General features: G+C 41.7%; 1 protein-coding gene across 1 annotated transcript in view; it reads right to left on the bottom strand.

The window, feature by feature from the left end:
* Positions 1-1,152: 1,152 nt before the first annotated feature.
* LOC109463371 (neurogenic locus notch homolog protein 1-like) overlaps positions 1,153-17,934 on the bottom strand; it is a 42,271-nt gene continuing 25,489 nt past the window's right edge. Inside the window, exons 13-38 of the mRNA XM_019760146.1 lie at positions 12,674-12,796; positions 12,180-12,308; positions 11,846-11,968; positions 10,915-11,037; positions 10,369-10,496; positions 9,892-10,015; positions 9,661-9,774; positions 8,966-9,121; positions 8,659-8,733; positions 7,865-8,365; positions 7,270-7,434; positions 6,801-6,865; positions 6,580-6,690; positions 6,154-6,261; positions 5,506-5,665; positions 4,844-4,962; positions 4,648-4,700; positions 4,469-4,554; positions 3,924-4,019; positions 3,537-3,715; positions 3,359-3,407; positions 2,837-3,009; positions 2,460-2,534; positions 2,175-2,272; positions 1,814-1,953; positions 1,153-1,554 (exon numbers count right to left, since the gene is read on the bottom strand). Coding sequence (XP_019615705.1) covers positions 1,520-1,554; positions 1,814-1,953; positions 2,175-2,272; positions 2,460-2,534; positions 2,837-3,009; positions 3,359-3,407; positions 3,537-3,715; positions 3,924-4,019; positions 4,469-4,554; positions 4,648-4,700; positions 4,844-4,962; positions 5,506-5,665; positions 6,154-6,261; positions 6,580-6,690; positions 6,801-6,865; positions 7,270-7,434; positions 7,865-8,365; positions 8,659-8,733; positions 8,966-9,121; positions 9,661-9,774; positions 9,892-10,015; positions 10,369-10,496; positions 10,915-11,037; positions 11,846-11,968; positions 12,180-12,308; positions 12,674-12,796 — 3,308 coding nt within the window. The 3' untranslated portion in view covers positions 1,153-1,519. The remainder of the gene's footprint in view (positions 1,555-1,813; positions 1,954-2,174; positions 2,273-2,459; positions 2,535-2,836; positions 3,010-3,358; positions 3,408-3,536; positions 3,716-3,923; positions 4,020-4,468; positions 4,555-4,647; positions 4,701-4,843; positions 4,963-5,505; positions 5,666-6,153; positions 6,262-6,579; positions 6,691-6,800; positions 6,866-7,269; positions 7,435-7,864; positions 8,366-8,658; positions 8,734-8,965; positions 9,122-9,660; positions 9,775-9,891; positions 10,016-10,368; positions 10,497-10,914; positions 11,038-11,845; positions 11,969-12,179; positions 12,309-12,673; positions 12,797-17,934) is intronic.

Genomic DNA, 17,934 nt, shown 5'->3' with positions numbered 1-17,934 from the left:
TGGGGATCGGCTAAACACTAGTGGCTTCCAAGCCGGTTCGTAGAGAATGGTCACCGGGCTAATGGTGGTGCATGCACACGGTGGTATTGAAGGAAGAGAAAAAGGAGCCAAACAAAATCTTCAGATCATTTATTCCTTTATTTCATAATAGGTATCATGAGCTGAGATATCTGAATGACCCAGAGAAAGCAACAAACAAGGGGGCGTATGCTTTTGCGAAGAGAAGTAGTAACATACATGTAGTACATATAGTATCTTCCTTCCTAACATCTGCTTGGTTTTCATTCATATGGTAATGTATTGGACCAGAGTTTGACGGTCCTCGACGGCGAAAATTTCAGTTCTGCAAGCGATCAGCTGATCGCCGAAACACATTTTTACGCATAACTCGAGAACGAAGAAAATTTGGACAAAGGCATTTAGCAGGATTATAAAAGAGACTACAAGAAATGTACTCTGAAAATATGGGCACCAAAAAAGGCCAAAAATTTGATTTTTCTGAAATTGGAAAAGCGGAAATTCATCCCCTATCACACTCCCGTTTTCGAGCTCCTGTTCCGGAAAGGCCCGTATCTCGCTAAAGAAGCCTCGCTCATTCCCAGATTTGGCCATTTCGCGAGTGGGGAAACGCGATGGGCTCTTATGGGGGTTTTACTCAAGGTCTTCCTCGCTCTTGTTCTTGACCTTGAGGCACACCCTGACTACCTGAATATCACAGATAGATCGGAAAAGAACCGTTTTAGTCTTGTATATTTTCATTTTGAGGCAAACATTTATAGAACGGCTTGTACAAGCGGCTGAATATGGGGCTTTTTTGGTCAAAATTTTTGCAATTTCAGTGTGCATGTAAGCAATAATCTCTTAACAACGTACTATTTATACATGATAAAACTCTTATTATTCCTTTAATACAATAGATATACTCAGTAGAAATATTTTTACCCGAAATATTAGAAATTTTACAGATTACAGTAACTTCCAGTAAATGTATTGTTAACTTATGTGGTACATTTAAGCATAATCCTCCAAATCCTACTGTAACTGTAGAGTGTAAATTTCATCATTGCTAAAGTAAATGAAACAGAAGCACACACAAAAAAACACATGCCACAAAAACAGTTCATGCAGCGAAGCTTTATTTCTCGTCACATCATGAGCTGTGGCACATTGTTGAATTGTTGCAGGTAATCAACCATTGTCCTTAATATAATTGCCTTATTATTATTAGAAACCTAAAATCAAACCATTCCATTCTTTATGAAATGTAATTTTCTCACTGTAACAGTCAAGAGTGATTGGCCCGCAGAAACTATAGAACTGGTCAGTACAGATACTGCAGTTCACTTTCAAAGTTTCGACCATTCTTGAACTGTCCCGTTCATAGAATTACTGTTTAATTCTTGTCCTATGTTAACAGGAAAAATTAAATAGGAGAAAAGGCTTTAAGCTATGGCAAATTCTGAAGCATCTGAGTGTGATGTCAATGGTTTGTCGTCGTTGATCTCGTGCCAAGATCAGCTTAGTTCTGGCTGATTAAGTCAGGAGGCAGGGTGTCTGCAAAACATAAATGAAGACCTTAACCATTTGTTTGTTTGTTTGTGGGGTTGTAAGGCACAAACAGTAAACAATCACAAGGCACAGCGCCGTACAGCAGACCAGATGTATTTTAGCATTTCAAGTCTGTTAATCTATGATCATGAATGATAACCAGGGTAATGCAATGTCATCTCTAAAAGGGCCTATTTGAGCAAATATGCAAGGTGGTGGAAAATTACATTTTGGGGAAGAAAATAGTGTAAAAAAAATAATTTACCGTCACACTTGGTGACGAGGTCGGACCAGATGACGTCCTGTTGGGAGTAACAGTACACCCCGAGACGGCCGCCCCGCAGCGACTGGTCCTGCACGGTACCGGAGTCCACAACAAGCTGGCTGCCTGCATACAGCTTCAGCCTAGATGTACAGATATGAATGAAAATCTAAATTTTATTTTAAGCCATCTTATTAGAACGTAAACTTCCTCCATAGAATAAAGTAAGCAAGACGATAGCACGTAAATCAAGTATTGTTAAGTATTACCAAAAAAGTGGTTTGTATGAGCCTTGTTTTGAGGTGGAAATTGAAGTAAATAAATACAAATACAAAAATAAAAAGTAAAAATTAAAAAAAAGTACCTGATCAATCCGACGGTAGGAACATGCTTCAGTTCCCAGCGGTAAGCAGTCTTGTCATTCCAGCCAATCTTATTGGGATCTTCCCACAGCAGCTTTGTCTTTGAACAAACGAAAAACAGACTTTTACACCATCCTGACACTGGTTATAAATACATGGTTATGCACATGTAGTAATGTAACATGAGGTTTATTGGAACTATTGAACATTGAAGCCCCTGGCTTCCAGGATGCTGCAAAGGCTGCATTGCCATATACATGTATCAAATTAGACTGGGTAAGTCTTACCTGTCCCTGGACCTCAGCTGCCTTCCACAGAGCCAATGCCAGGTCTGGACCAGGCCCAGTCGTCGAGTCCACCAGCTGAAAACAAATACATGGTAGTGTAATGAATGATGAGATGCACACATCAACAGATTCAATCATCTTGTGAAATACAGATGTATGGAGAACGCCTAAAATGTCCAATGCACACAGTGACTAGTATTTTGTATTTCTATTATCTGCCTTGCGCCCTCCTCTAGATACTGAATCATGAGATAAAGGATGTTCTAGGATGTGTGTTGTGTTATTCATCTTGTACATGATACTTATGAGGATTTTAACACCATGCCCTATTCAACCTGAAAAATATTTTGTAAATCAAGATAAGCGTTAGAGCATGCCTTTAGCTGAACGCCCGCCTGTCCACCGTCGCCGTCCCCGGCCTGCTTCCAGGACACCAGGTAGAAGCGAGAGTTGCTCTGGAAACTGAAGACGAACCCCACGAAGTCGTCATCAACCTGGGTGTTCACAAAGAAGGTTCCGCGGTAGTCCACGCTCCCGAAGTTTGTCGAGCCTGGAACAAGTTTTTAACCATAAAATGTTAGATACTAACATCATGCATTCATTCTGTACAAGTCAATTAAAATATTCTAATGACCATATGACACTTACGGAGAGGCCCCCTCCTCGATAGGCAGCAGTGCTAGCCTGTTGAATGAAAATGTATTATTCAAAAGCTTTTCAAAAGGTTCAACATAAAAACGTTGCTGAATTTGAATTTCTGTCGCTTTCAAATTCAAATTCAGCGATCAATTTTAGAAGTAAAGATTAAACCATAGACAAAGCAGACAAAATCTGCAAAATGTGTTTATTTAATGCTAATGTTATTGCTAGCAGAACAAGATGAGAGGAATGTTATTTACCAAGAAGAATGCCAGGGCCGCTGTTCACATGTTGTGCTATCTCGACACCCTGTCGCAGAAATGAAAAGAGTAAAGTACTCTTAGTACAGTGAAGTATTAAGTATTGAACACATATGGTGTTACACCACTTGCACAGTATATTTAATAATAGTCTTAGTGCAAAAGTGTAAATGCCCACCTCGTTAAGGAACTCCCATTGTGGTGGTGGGCTGTCGGAGTTGGCCGCCACGAGGTTGATAGTTTGGTAGTTCTTGAAGTCCGTACTGCTGACCATGTTGTTTTCAGGACACACATCTTCAGTATCTAACACGCCATCCTGGTCAAAGTCAAGACTGCAGACATCTCCAAAACCATTTCCTGGGAAACATAGAGCAAAACGTCCATGACTTATAATCCTAGATTTCTGATCAGAATACGCCTTATGATTGAAAACTGAAAAAGTTGAGGAATGTAATCATTCTGGATGTGAATTTACATAAAATGATATGAACGACAGCAAGAGCAAGGAAAATTACTTTTGTTATGGTACTTAGAAAATTATAAAGATGTGTAACAGAATACTTACCGTCAAAGTCGGATTGGTTCACATTAGGAAGGAGACGGCAGTTGTCGAGATCATCAGGTACAGTGTCGTTGTCATCGTCATCATCACATTGGTCTCCTGTATAGCAATAATGTTACGTAGTAATTACCATCGCCAAGAAGGTTATATTTTCAGTAGTGTTTGTCTGATTGAGAACAGCATAACTCAAGAAGATTTAAATGTATTGTCACGAAACATGATAGGTAGGTAGGTCTTTGTAAGACCTAGAAATGATTAGATTTTGAACCCCTTATATATAGTGGTTTTCAATAGTACTGAAGCAGATCTTCGAACTTCCGGTTTCCATATCTTCGGATCGGGACAAGCTAGGGTAACGAATTTTCGATGGTAGATGGATCTTCTAAAGACACTAAGGTCTCCTTTCTTGTAAGCACTTTATCATGGACGTTGGTGAACCTGTAATTCAGTCTGGATGAAATGTTTGAAAATAGCAAACAGAGGAAACATTAGGAACTCTAACAGTATCAGTGTGCTAAAAAATAGGGATATAGACAGTATGTGTGTACCTTGGCCATCATTGTCTGTGTCAAGTTGTGCACTGTTAGGTTCCATCAGACAATTGTCCAGACTGTCAGGAACACCATCAGAATCGCTGTGTAGGCGATGGAAGCATTGAAGTTGTTTAATATTTTTACATCATCGGGACATTTTCATAAAAGATCTAGATCTACGTAGTTAAACATACCTGTCAATGCCATTCTCACAAGCGTCTCCGATTTGGTTTTGATCTGCATCGACCTAGAAATGATAGCAAACATGTTAACATATCAGAACGTCATCCAATGTATGAATTATCAAGTACATTTGTAAATTTCCAAATCCCCCCTTTCAAAGCTAAAAAAACTCAATCCAATACTTTCATAAAAAAATTCTACCAATACCTGATCCGAGTTTGGTACATTTGGACAATTGTCGCAAACGTCTCCAATACCATCTCCATCTGAATCAGTCTGGTCTCCATTCAGCTGTAACGGACAGTTGTCCTGGCTGTCGATTAGTGCTGCAAAAACCAGACAGTGCAAAGCATTAATACTTTGACTTAAACTGGTATGTTTTCATGGACACTAAAAGACTAATTTTATGCTGTCAAAGGATATTGTAGTATACTTGTCATAATAACGAGGCTTAAAGATGATGTCCGCATTCAGTGTCCTTACCATTTCTGATTTGACTGAAACCTGGAGATACAGTCATGTATTCTGAATAAGGCAATCTATATACATATTGACACATATTGCCCCACATTAGCACATTTGAGTTTAGTATTTCATACGTTGGGCATTTAAAGCAGCCCCGAAATAAGCCCCAAGAGTAGTCCTGGGTGGTACATGAAAAATCAGCCCAGAATTATTCCAGTAACTGTTTTCTGTTACAAATGTCGGCAATTTTGCTTTATGAAGACAGTTGATATACATTGGGATACTGTTGTTTCAACTAATAATATGTAGATAAGTACCTAGAATACTGATTTTGCAAAGTCCGGTTTTCAAGCCCTAAAAACTGCATTGGGCACATTAAATGGTGATTTTAATCAGTTTCTTACCGTCCCCATCGCTGTTCTGGTCACACGCGTTTCCCCACCCGTCACCGTCGGTGTCCTGTTGGTCAGTGTTGATGTCCGCTGGGCAGTTGTCACACCCATCGCCCACACCATCACCATCAATATCTGTCTGGTCAGCGTTGGCAACCAAGGGGCAGTTGTCCTGTGTAAAAGGACAATATAATAAATACCAAATAGGCTGGTAATGGTTGCTTTAGGTGATCCATGTCACCAGTATATATTCATGTGTGTATTAACTGTGATTGGTTCACTATAATTATAATAACTACAATTAGTAAATACCACTTTTTATGGAGTGAGCCCTGCATATCCATATCTACCTGTAACTACCTGGTGTTATTTTAACGTGATCTGGTACATACATCTAGGAGTGGCTGACTAGATTGCAGAAGCAATACAAGTAAGTCTGGGAATGGTTGTCTAAAACATCAAAGGCCAATTAAAAGCAAACATAACCAGACTTACCTGGCATTTATTTACATGGGTAAATCCCACTTTTTGTGCAGTGTACATATTTTATATAATACTAAACTGTCTATATTTGTCTGTCCTCTAATAAGAGAGGTACATGAATAAATCATTAGTCAATGTTACTCAACAGTAAAGATTGATGATTAATGTTATTGTTACCAAAGTGTTTAGGAAGCCATCATTGTCTGCATCCTCGTCACAGGCATCCCCTGCACCATCCCCATCAGTGTCCTCCTGTCCACTGTTGGGAACCCATGGACAGTTGTCCTAAAAACATAATACAAATCACTGTGAAAACTTTGAACTTTCTCGGCCAGGACGTTTTTGCCACTACTACAGAAGAAAATCGCCATTTCTTACTCCATACTCCATCTCTTAGGTGAAAGTTCCACGCTGAAAGCTTCTTTCCTAGAACTACATCACTATAGACTAAGCTATCTTGTGATTGCTTCCCAAATGGGTACAACCTTAATCTTTTCAACTCTAGAGTGAACAACATGTATAAGTTAAGTGGTTTGTATGAGGTGAAAATTAAAATGAAAAAATTTCAAAGTCATTGAAAATCGATTGCTACAGAAAAGGTACCTGGTGACAGGATGTGTCGTTACAAGGCAGGGAGGCATCTGGATAACCGTCTTGATCACTGTCTACTCCACAGGTCAATCCGTCTCTGGAACCGGCATATCCTGGCCCACACTGGAGTACAACGATGCAGTTCGTAAGAGTATGTACGTGTTGCCATTACGCACAGATAATAACTAATTCAATCAAGAGCAAGACATATGTCAATAGTGATGAGTTCTTACCTTACACGTCAGTTTCCTCTTCTCGTAAGTGCAACTTGAGCATGGACCAGCCCCGCCTTCGCAGTCTGTGTGACGAAATGTTTTAATATAAATAAGAAAGATAACATTTGCAAAGCAAATGCATAATGTTTTCCTTCGTTTATGGTCTGCTCTGTTAATTCTTACTCCAAAACATTCATATATGTGGTGACAGGAGTCTAAATCCCTCCTGCTATAAAATTGCAACATGATGTAACCCAACACCAGTTACCATGGTGACAGACGTCTGGTTCAGGTCATTGACCTTATTTTTTTTTAGAAGAAGAGGAGAAAGAAACAGAGCAAAAACAATATGTTTGGCTTCTGCGAAGGTAAACATAATAATTATCATATCTCAATGTTACAATCTATTAATGAGCTCTAACATAGCTCTGGGTATAATAATACAATGTTTTCTTTGTTTGATTATAAGCAAAGGGAGTGTACTCACACGAGAGGCACTCTGATAGCTCCCCACCTCGGGGAAACATTGTCCACGTGTTGGCTGGACAGGATTTACAGGTGCTTTGGGCAGGTTGGTCCTGGTACTGTCCGACCGGACATTCCTCACAGGTGTCTGTGGTTACGTCATGGAAGGTTCCGCGAGGGCAGTCAGCTGTAACACAAGATAGGTCAGTACAGGTGTAGATGATGATGATGTTATTTAATTTAATTAAAGGTATCTGTAAACAATTTCATCAGGTTGGTGAACAATTAAATAGCAAAGTTCTTTATTCACACCCACATGTCCATGACCACATGACAATCTGTAATCTTCATCAGTACAATTAACGTTTTATCAAACAAGAGATTGTAAAATATAGATTGTTGCTATTCATTCTATTCTATGCAATGAGCTGTTTCTATGTACCTCTTTAGAGTTTCACACACACACACACACACACACACACACACACATACACAGAGAGAGAGAGAGAGAGAATGAGAAAGAAAAAGGGTGAGAGAGTGACGGGAAGGGGATGTATGACATATGGACAGAAATCAACAACTTAGTACTAAGAGGGTGAATATCAGTAGTTACTCACTGCAGTACGCCTGATAGTCGTCCTGATATGTGAGCTGCCCAACGGTACAATTAGCGACTATTTCTGCAAACCCCATGTCAAACGATCCGGCCGTGACTGGCTGTCCTCCAATGACCATATTGAAGTCGTTGGACGACACTTTGTCTGCAATTTCGTAGTACACGTCATCCAAGGCAAACACGAGATCCAACTGCTGGAGTTCGGTGATGTTTCCCTGTGAGATGGTGGCCACAACTTCAAAGTTGATGGTAAATCCATATGTAGCCCTTTGAGTCCCTTGCCTCAGAATGGACCTCTTGCTGGTGCTTCTGGCTTGCCCCCCACAATCAACTTCGAGCGACCCTAACTGCATGGATATAACCCCTTGGGGCTGACTGGACTGTAACTGGCTGAAGAGTTGCTGAAAGTTGGAGATGATTTCTTGCGTGCTACTCTGACAGTCACCGTCATAGTAGTAGAAGGCGTTCCCCATTATATGTGCTGACCCAGGACGATGTCGACCTGTTAGACAGCAAGTAAACATCCATTTGTAAGACATGTAGTTATCATGATACTATGAATGACTTAACAGATTAATTTGATGTTATATCTAAGAAATGTGGGTAAATTAGGTAGTCCAAATTATATTAAAAAAACTTAATTAATATGTGTCAATGTCATATTAACTAAACGTTGGCCAATCAAATTTAGAAACAACTTTGACGTCCTTCCAGATTGCGGAGAAGTGTTTTTGAAAGTCACCAACACCTCCACAGCACTTGTACTTCTAGGCATGATAAAAGGTAACAATTTACGTGTACAGTCCGGCCATGGTCGGAGACCGGGCGAGAGTGGTTGTGGACCAGTTGAATGATGAGCGCTCCAACCACCTTCAGTGAAAAAAAAAAACTATTAGCTTTATTTTGGTTTTGTGTTAAAATAAAGCTAAATTTGCATGTTTAGTTTCTATAACTCTGACCATCGACGTAAAATGATTTTGGACTGACAATACAACAAGCCCAATGATAAAAGAAGAAGACACCACACACTTGCTGATTATCGTTCTAGTACACAATTAAGCAGTAGACTGTACGTGTATTTCAAGTATAAACTTCAACATACCATTTGAAGTACAGGTGTAAGCATTAGCTGGAGCACGATAAAACTCTCTTTCTTCTTCACAGAATACGGTGCATACTATGGTGTCAGTTGTGACATCAGAATTTGTGCACACTTTGCCACCATGTAGAGGTGGGTCGTAGTCTTCACTGCAAGGCGCTGTAGTTGTGATAAATAATGCTTAGTTAAAATACTACTCGTAGCAAGACTAACTTGTACGTACATATATTGATCTCTATATTATCGTCATCATTATAATATTTATTTCAAGATCATTGGTAGAGCTAATCAAATGGACAAATTTAATCTTAAACAGCTTTCGTCATCAAAAATCGGATGCGTCAGGTACCAACAAGGATTCAAGATCTTGTAAATTGGTAAGACATCTTTTACCTACATACAAAGTTACCTCCCGCACCTATATATGGTGCGTAGGGTGTGGCGCTTATCTCCGCTTGTGTAGTCCTTGGGCCACACAATTGCGCAATCACTACAGCTGGTCCAATGGTAGTGGTGTGTGTTTAATCTTTCCCAAATACTGAGTGCTAAGCAGCTAGAGAAAACATGTAGCATTTCAAAGACTTTGATATGACTCAGGAATTGACCCACCAAATGCAAGACTAACTCTACCCACTTGGCCACGACACCTATTTTAACTACACGTGATATACAATCCGTGATATTACATAACGACTTACGAGTCTGGCATCTTTCTCCCTTGTAACCTGTGGGACACAAGCAGGAGAAGGCTTCGTCTCCATCCATACATGTGCCGCCGTTGTCACACGCTCCAGTGAAACAGTTGTCTTCCGCTAGATGTAATAAGATGGCAATAATTCAAAATTTAATTATAAAATCTTTTTACTTAAAAGTGTAACTGGACACATATTTGGAAAGTCATACTTAATTCAGTCAATGTAAAATATTACCTGAACAAGATCTTCCATCGTCGTCGAGAGAGAACCCGTCGAAACATCCACAGGAGAACCCTCCGAGGATGTTGAAGCAATCTTGCTCACAGTCGTGAAGGCCTTGGGTGCACTCATCGAGATCTGAGGACAATTGGAGAGCTTTTTTAGTAAATGTTAAGTATTCCGTAACCATACAAAACACTCACTGACCCATTCCAGGGTACAATATATTTTCACTCCTCTGGCGGAACCCCTCGCGACTGACTCTAGTCTTGTCTGCATACGAAATACTTGGTATTCCCCAAGGTTTTTCTCAACAACTGGAGGGTTTTCACAACCGACGTTTCGGTGACCGTCTGTGGTACAAATCAGAACCAGTTATAGTTGACCTAAGGAAGGTGACAGACGGTCACTGAAACTTTGGATTTAAAAACGCCTTGTTGTTGAATAAAGAATGTTCATTAAGAGTCACAATAGAGTTTGCTCCTACCCAGCGATGCACGAGGCGCTGTTTACGTCGAGCTGGTATCCCGCCTGGCAGGAGCAGCGATAGCTACCGTGCTCATTTGTACAGGTATGGTCGCATGGTCCTCGACCACCGTTAGTCTGGCATTCATTTATGTCTGTAAGAAGAAATACAACTTCTGAATTTATTCAGCATGTCATCCTGAAATCTTTGATCACAAATGAATCTATATGGCACAATCGTGAAATAAATGAACTATGCTCCGAAGAACATTTAGTATTTGGACCATTCTAGTAAGAGTCATATGTCTCCAAAATAAAAGGTTGATATTCTGTTTAGTAACCCTTAGTGAGTGTTCCGCGGATGACAAAAATTTCATGAATTGAGCACAAATTATATTTGTGCATTCTCCATGTGTTTACATTTACATCGTTTACATGGTGGTTTTAGGCATACGTAAATCGACATGACCATAAGAATTCTCTTGGCTCAATTGCTTCAGCAAAAACAAAACTGCCATCAGTGCTTGTCCAAAATGCAAACACTTGATGTCTAATTAACATTACATCAGTTACCCGAGCAAGTCTTCCCATCGGGGTTGAGAAAGAAACCGTTGTTACATCCACATGTGTATCCGCCCACAATGTTCTGACACTCCTGCTCACAATTGTGTTGGGCTTCGTCACATTCGTTTATATCTAAAAGACAAAAGACTTGGTTAGTCAGTCATCTTTGTCTAGTTATCACCATCTGATGTTTTCACAAAACTGATAGCCCAAGTCTCGAAGATACATGTATTTCTTTCCTGTTTTCCTCAAATCACCCCAAATGATAAGGATCACTTGTTAGCTCTACAACCCAAGTATATCTTTTATGATAACTAATACCTTAACATGAATCATGGAGCAACCATGATAATCATTGTATCATAAGCTTCTTCATATAACACACACACTAAATGCAAAATTGAAACCCTTTCTGAAAAAAATAGCAATACGATAGATGTGCAAAGTGATTAACGTTACATCAAACAGTTACCCGAGCAAGTCTTCTCATCGGGGTTGAGAATAAAACCGTTGTTACATCCGCATGTGAATCCGCCCGCAATGTTCTGACACGTCTGCTCACAGTCATGTTGGGCTTTGTCACATTCGTTTATATCTGAAGCACAAAAGACTCTGTTATCACTAGAAAAGATGCTTTGATGCTTTCATTGATGCTTTCACAAAACTAATAACTAACCAAAGTTTTGAATAAACATATAATATAATCTCTGTTTTCCCCAAATCACCCCAAGGAAAGCGATCACTGGTAAGCTCTACGACCCAAGTATATTTTTATGATAACTAATATCTTAACATGAATCATGGACAGCAAGCATGAAAATCACTGCATCATAAGCTTCTTCATATGACACACACACTAAATGCGAAATTGAACCCCTTTCTGAAAAAAATAGCAATACGATAGATTTGCAAAGTGATTAACGTTACATCAAACAGTTACCCGAGCAAGTCTTCTCATCGGGGTTGAGAAGAAAACCGTTGTTACATCCGCATGTGAATCCGCCCGCAATGTTCAGACACGTCTGCTCACAGTCATGTTGGGCTTCGTCACATTCGTTGACATCTTGTAGACAAAAGATATAAGGTAAAACAAGAAACAGTCATGCCTTCAAATATTAGTCTAAGAGTTATCAACCAAGATTTGAGGTAAGGTGGGTATCGCTGCATTTGTTGTGTGTAAGTACTGCATAAGCGACATCTAGCCTAGCTGCAGTACTTAGTTGTTGAAAAAAGGACTTCCTTATAAATTGAATGTCAAATATAGTTGTTCCTACCGATGCACGAGACGCTGTTTACGTCAAGCTGGTATCCCGCCTGGCAGGAGCAGTGGTAGCTACCCTGCTCATTTATACATATTTGGTCGCAAGGTCCCTGGCCTCCGTTAGTCTGGCACTCATCTATGTCTGTAAGAATGAAATACAAGTAGTGAACTTCAGTGATAACAGCATATCATCTTCAAATCTTCGATCACCAAAGATGATATGCTATTATCACTGAAGTTGGCATAAATCATTATTAGGCCCCCCTACAGGACATTTAGTACATGGACCGTTCTAATAAGGTGCCCTTCTTTAAATGGTAGGTATGGTAAATAATACACATCCCTGTGTATCTGACTAAAGGCAGTGGAATTGCTACCTGAAACATCTAACCTTTTCCAAAATCATATCCATTTGTTTTCTTTTGGCGTATCTTATTATCTGGATGTTTAACCGTCACTGACGTCAATTAGATGAGATTTGGATACGCGGTGTTCCAGAAATATTACCTGAACACGTCTTCCCGTCAGCGTTGAGAATAAAACCGTTGTTACATCCGCATGTGAATCCGCCCACAAAGTTCTGACATGTCTGTTCACAGTTGTGTTGGGCTTCGCCACATTCGTTTATATCTGAAACACAAAAGCCTCTGTTAGCCATCTTTTTGTAGTTATCATCATCTGATGTTTTCGCAATACTGATAACCCAAGTCTTGAAGATACAATGTATTTCTTCCCTGTTGTCCCCAAACCACTCCAAATGATGCCTCTGTAAAAATAGACTAGTTGTGGACTAGTCCGGACTAGTCCCTTGACTAGTCCCCGGACTAGTCCCCTTCCGATGCCCAGGACTAGTCCCGACCTCGGACCTTTGGTGGTCCGGCAGGGCCAGGACCTCCCAGGACTAGTCCGGACTACTTGGACTAGTCCATTTTGGTGGGCAGGACTAGTCCCGGACTAGTCCTGGGACTAGTCCTGATCGGCCAGGCTTGGGGTCCAGGACCGGTCCTGGCGGGTTGGGCGGGACCGGTCCTCCGTGGGCAGGGCGGGACCGGTCCTAGTGGGCAGGGCAGGACTAGTCCTCGCAGGCTGTGCGAGCTCGCGGGACTAGTCCTCGCAGGCTGGGCGAGGTCGCGGGACTAGTCCTCGATTACAGAGCAGGACTAGTCCTCGCTGGCAGACCACGGCGGGACTGGTCCTGGCGAGCTGCGTGGGTGATTTTCACGTTTGGAACACTCGGGACTCGGGAGGGTAGATGTCTGACTGTGACACCGTGCGTACAGTTATTTATTTGAGGGCTTGCCCCGACACATCCGCCAATCGCGACGACCCAGGAATATATAGCGAACACCGGCAAGGAGGGCTTGGAACGACATCGATTCGTCCATAACACGCATCTGATAAATGAAAATGTTGACTAGTGGAAAGAAAGTTACACTTCAATGAACATATTTCTCTTGTGTATCGTCGATATTGCCACCAATTTGCGGTAAAACAAGAAGTGGCGCATGGTAAGTAAATGAAGGTCACTGACGTCCTGGGCGCCCGGTCATGTCGCGGCATAGTTCGCCAGTCAGCCGGTGCCGGTTTCAGTGGAACCCCGAAAAGAAATTCACCCCGGCCCGTAAGTATATGTAACAGCTACGTAAGACTAAGAGGGTTTATGTGTGAAAGATCTGAAATGGTCCGCGAGCCATGAACGTTCTTGATCGTCGTATGAAACGTAAGTCGTAATGATCATGATCAGTTCTAATGCAGTTCCGGCTCGAATTAAACACAGAAATCTCCAACAAACATTATGTCCATGCCGTTACAAATATTCAGTTGACAGATACTAGTATTTGTTATCCATGTTTCATTCGTATCAGAAATCTCTAAATCTTGATAAATGCCGCAGGAAATTACAGTACTTTGTAGCGAGACGGTTTCTGTATGAGTGAAAATGCTGGGTATATTGTTCTCCCACGGTACGGCACGATACGTCACAATATTGGGGCGGAGTTTAAAATTTAGTCTTTTGAAGTCTCCTGCCGCCCGGTCGGTGGGTGGGGCTCCCAGCCTGCGCCGTGGTTTGAAGATTGTGGCGTCCATATAAGGGTATGGGGTCAAAGTTGAGCCATATTTACGAGATGGCACCAAAGCAAGCCGACGACAACCAAATAAGGGCAGTCGCTAGTTCCGATGCTCGCAATCTTTTACCCCGGGAAGACCCGGCGCACCCACACATATCCTTCCACACAACATACTAATAAAGGCATCAATACAATAATATTTACACTCAATTACTTGTATTCTTGAAGAAACGAAACATGTTATTACATGCGTATTACTAGAATATGCACATCTCCCGTCGTCAATACCATAATATCGCTCAATAGATGAAATAAACAAATTCAACTACTTATTGACATCTGGTAATCCCTGCATTGGAAATAATAAGAAACTGTCATCACTAGATTCTAACGAACTTGTATAATCTATTGTCTACTTAGAACATATCATTTTGCTAGGTTCGATTTACAAGTCACAAGACGCTGTAAAATGCTAGTGTTCGGCAATAAAGTCATGATTGTCTTGTACATACAACAGCGATCGATGCCGTCTTCCATCTTCAGGAGTTGGGGCCTTGTTGCCTTAGAAGTTAGAAAAAAATACAGATCTTTTAGTGACAAGCATTCTGATACACTTATTGACGGAGTTACATTTTTCTGCACCTTGATGCTTTCATTAATTAATACAATGCATGACAGAAAAAAAATTACTGCATCTGAAAAGCACAGCTTATTTTTTTGAATATTTTGAATCACGAGAAACTATGTGTCTGTGCAACGCAAATTTCAAACTCTGCCGTCGGAAGGGGGGCCTCGGAATTCAGTGGCCTCTCCCATGCCCATGCCGCAGACAAACATCGTTTGTATAGTACATATATTTCCAAAATGATCAGGTGCAACTCAAACTTTTATGGTTCGACTCCTTGGTTCTAGTAACAGACCCCGCCGGTGGGGAAATGGATACTGTTTGACAAATGGATACAAGCCAGTTGATACTGTTACGGTTCCCTTACCCCCCGCCGAAAGGTCGCCCCGACGGTAACTCTATCTATATCTGGACCCAACTCTATTTGCTACTCTCCAAGCAGAGGTTTGGGTTTTGGGCTGATTTTGGGCGTGTTTTTATTTCTTATTTTTATTTTATCGGGGTTTCTTTGTTGCACTGGTATCTTTTTTTACGCCTAAGTACACGCGTACGCCCCAAGTCCAAATGGATACTGTCTGGCTGATGCCTACTGCCCGACCAATTTGAGACTGCATGTGTTTTGTGGTCACCGATACATCTGCTTGGAGATTAGGCCCCATCAACCTCTGCTTGGAGAATAAGCTGGCACACACACATGACACACGCAGCCTTTCTTTTTCAAAATAAATCTTTTCCACTGAAGATACAGAAACAACAAATCCACATAACAGTGCATCGGGTCATTGGGAACGTATTACTCTCGTGATATTTTAAGATAGGCAATTTAGCGCTTCAAAATAGACTATGAATCCAGATGTTCTATCGTTACAGACAGTTACTCAGTCATCGGTACAGTTTAATACTGAGGAAACATACATGTTTATCATGTTAAACTTTACCTTCATCAGGTTGCTGTGGCTGGCGCCTCTTTCTGGTCGATGGCTCTATTCTCCTTTTCCTCTTCCATTGCAAGTTTCTGCTGGTAAATCCCACAAACTCCGTCGTTTTCGTCTCAGAAACATTCTGCCACCCACCGCCGCCGACCGCCGCCTTCAAATTTTAGCGGTTACAGACAGCAGTAGCCAATCAGCGATCGTGTAATGGAACCAGAAACAGCCGGTTCACAGATAAGATCAAGATGTTCAGACCAGGAGATAGATAGAGAGATGCTCGAATTCATGAGGGCCTGCATGGGGGCAAGTGATCACGAATTACGCAAAATTTTTGCCGCCGATTACGAATTGCGTTTTCAAGTCTCAGCTGATTACGACTTTTACGCTTTGCGGCTAATGTGCTATTACGAATAATGTTGATTTTTGCTGCCAACGGATTACGAAGACAAAAAAGACCTGATTACGCCTTACGAAAAATGGCATGCAGGCCCGCATTCATCGTGGGAGATTGGGGATCATTGGGGCCGGAAGTTTTTCACGCCTACATGCAGGCCTGGCTTACATGTTTCCCTTCCCGACGGTCCATAAACCTTGTCCACGGCTATTGTTGAATAAGTGGGGCAATTCTCCCGTTCGGTTGAGAAGAGATTTCGAAGCGGGGTCAAGAAAAACGAAAGAATGCCCAGGCCTAGTAGGCCTCCTGATATATCATATACGGATCGGCATAAAGGTGGCCAGGCGGTTGGGTCCCGGGAAGGTTTCTTTCCCTCCAGTCAACAAACCTACAAGGCGGCCAAACTCCCCTGGCAAAGTTTCTCCGAAATAGCCAAATGTCATTCGTACATGTAAACAACAGTCGGTATGGTTTAGCTCAGTACTCTAGGTCCTGCATCAGTGATCCCTACGGGGCGTCCAACAGTGAATCCCCAGCGCTGTCCTTCCATGACAAGAGGTCACCAACTCTGTCGTGCCGTGGCGTTAAATAATCTCCAAGCAGATCCTTTGTCTTGTTCATATATGGACAAAAATGTCACCCCCATTCCATTTTTTGTTTGTTTGTTTGTTCCATTTCTCTCGAAGAATAAATGACAGTAAAGGCAAGACAGCTGCGCTTTGATTATATTTCTCTGAGCAGGTCAGCCCGCCCCCAGGTCAGTCCGCAGCCTGGCGCCAGCTGCTTGGATGATTTCTGTACTCATCAGTCGCTTACTCTCCGAGCAGATGTTGGGTCTCGGCTTGTTGACGTCTTTTTAGACGTTTTTCTCGTGTTTTCTCTTTTGTCACGGTTTTGTTCGTGCGCATGAGACCCTGTCAAAAATAAACGGGCCCGACAAAAACGCCTAAAACACTTCACGTCAACAACGTTCCCCTGCTTGGAACGGAATGCCACACACCTTCAACTTTCAAATATTGATGATTTTGATCGTCAAACCGTTCCAGAAATTATCTATCCGGATTGACAAACGCGTACAAACTGCTCTTCGTCGGGGAACAGACATCTTGACTATAAGTTATATAAGTTTACACGGGGCCCGAGGCTTATTTTTGGCATGTCAAGCTTTTTATCGGGGTTTCTTTTATGTACTGGAAGTTTTTACGCCAACCCAACGGACCGTTGGCATAAAAAAACTTCCAGTGCAAAAATCGAAACACGCCAAAAATGCGCCCCAAACTATACTCTCCAAGCAGAGATTTTGGGTTAGGCGTGCACATGTTTTTAGGAATTTCATCGGGGCTTGTTTGTTGCACTGGAATATATTTCACCCAATTCCAGTGCAAAAAAAGCGATAAAAATCCTAAAAACACGCCAACAATAACCCAAACCTCTGCTTGGAGAGTACCCAAACCAAACCTCTGCTGGCTTGGACTGGAGAGTAATTTTTCCGCGGGCTCTGACCAGGCCTGGGTCTGACCTAGTTTTACCGGGGCCCGTGGAGTGAGCGGCAAGTTAATCATTAGCTTTGACACGCCCACGTCGAGCGCGTTTGGTATCAGAGCAGGGATCAGAGCACAGACTCTACAGAGAAGACTGGCCCCAGACTAGCTAGAGAGTACTTCGTGTATATATTCATATTTGATAGGCAGTGTATCCACAGCTTCACATAAGGTCCTTGTCTCGTGTGTGACACATCGTGTCTCACT

Source organism: Branchiostoma belcheri, unplaced genomic scaffold (genome assembly GCF_001625305.1).
Source record: "Branchiostoma belcheri isolate BF01 breed outbred unplaced genomic scaffold, Haploidv18h27 scaffold125, whole genome shotgun sequence".
NCBI lineage: Eukaryota > Metazoa > Chordata > Leptocardii > Amphioxiformes > Branchiostomatidae > Branchiostoma > Branchiostoma belcheri.
Note: the sequence above shows the minus strand (reverse complement) of the source record. Positions and strands in the feature narration are given on the sequence as shown.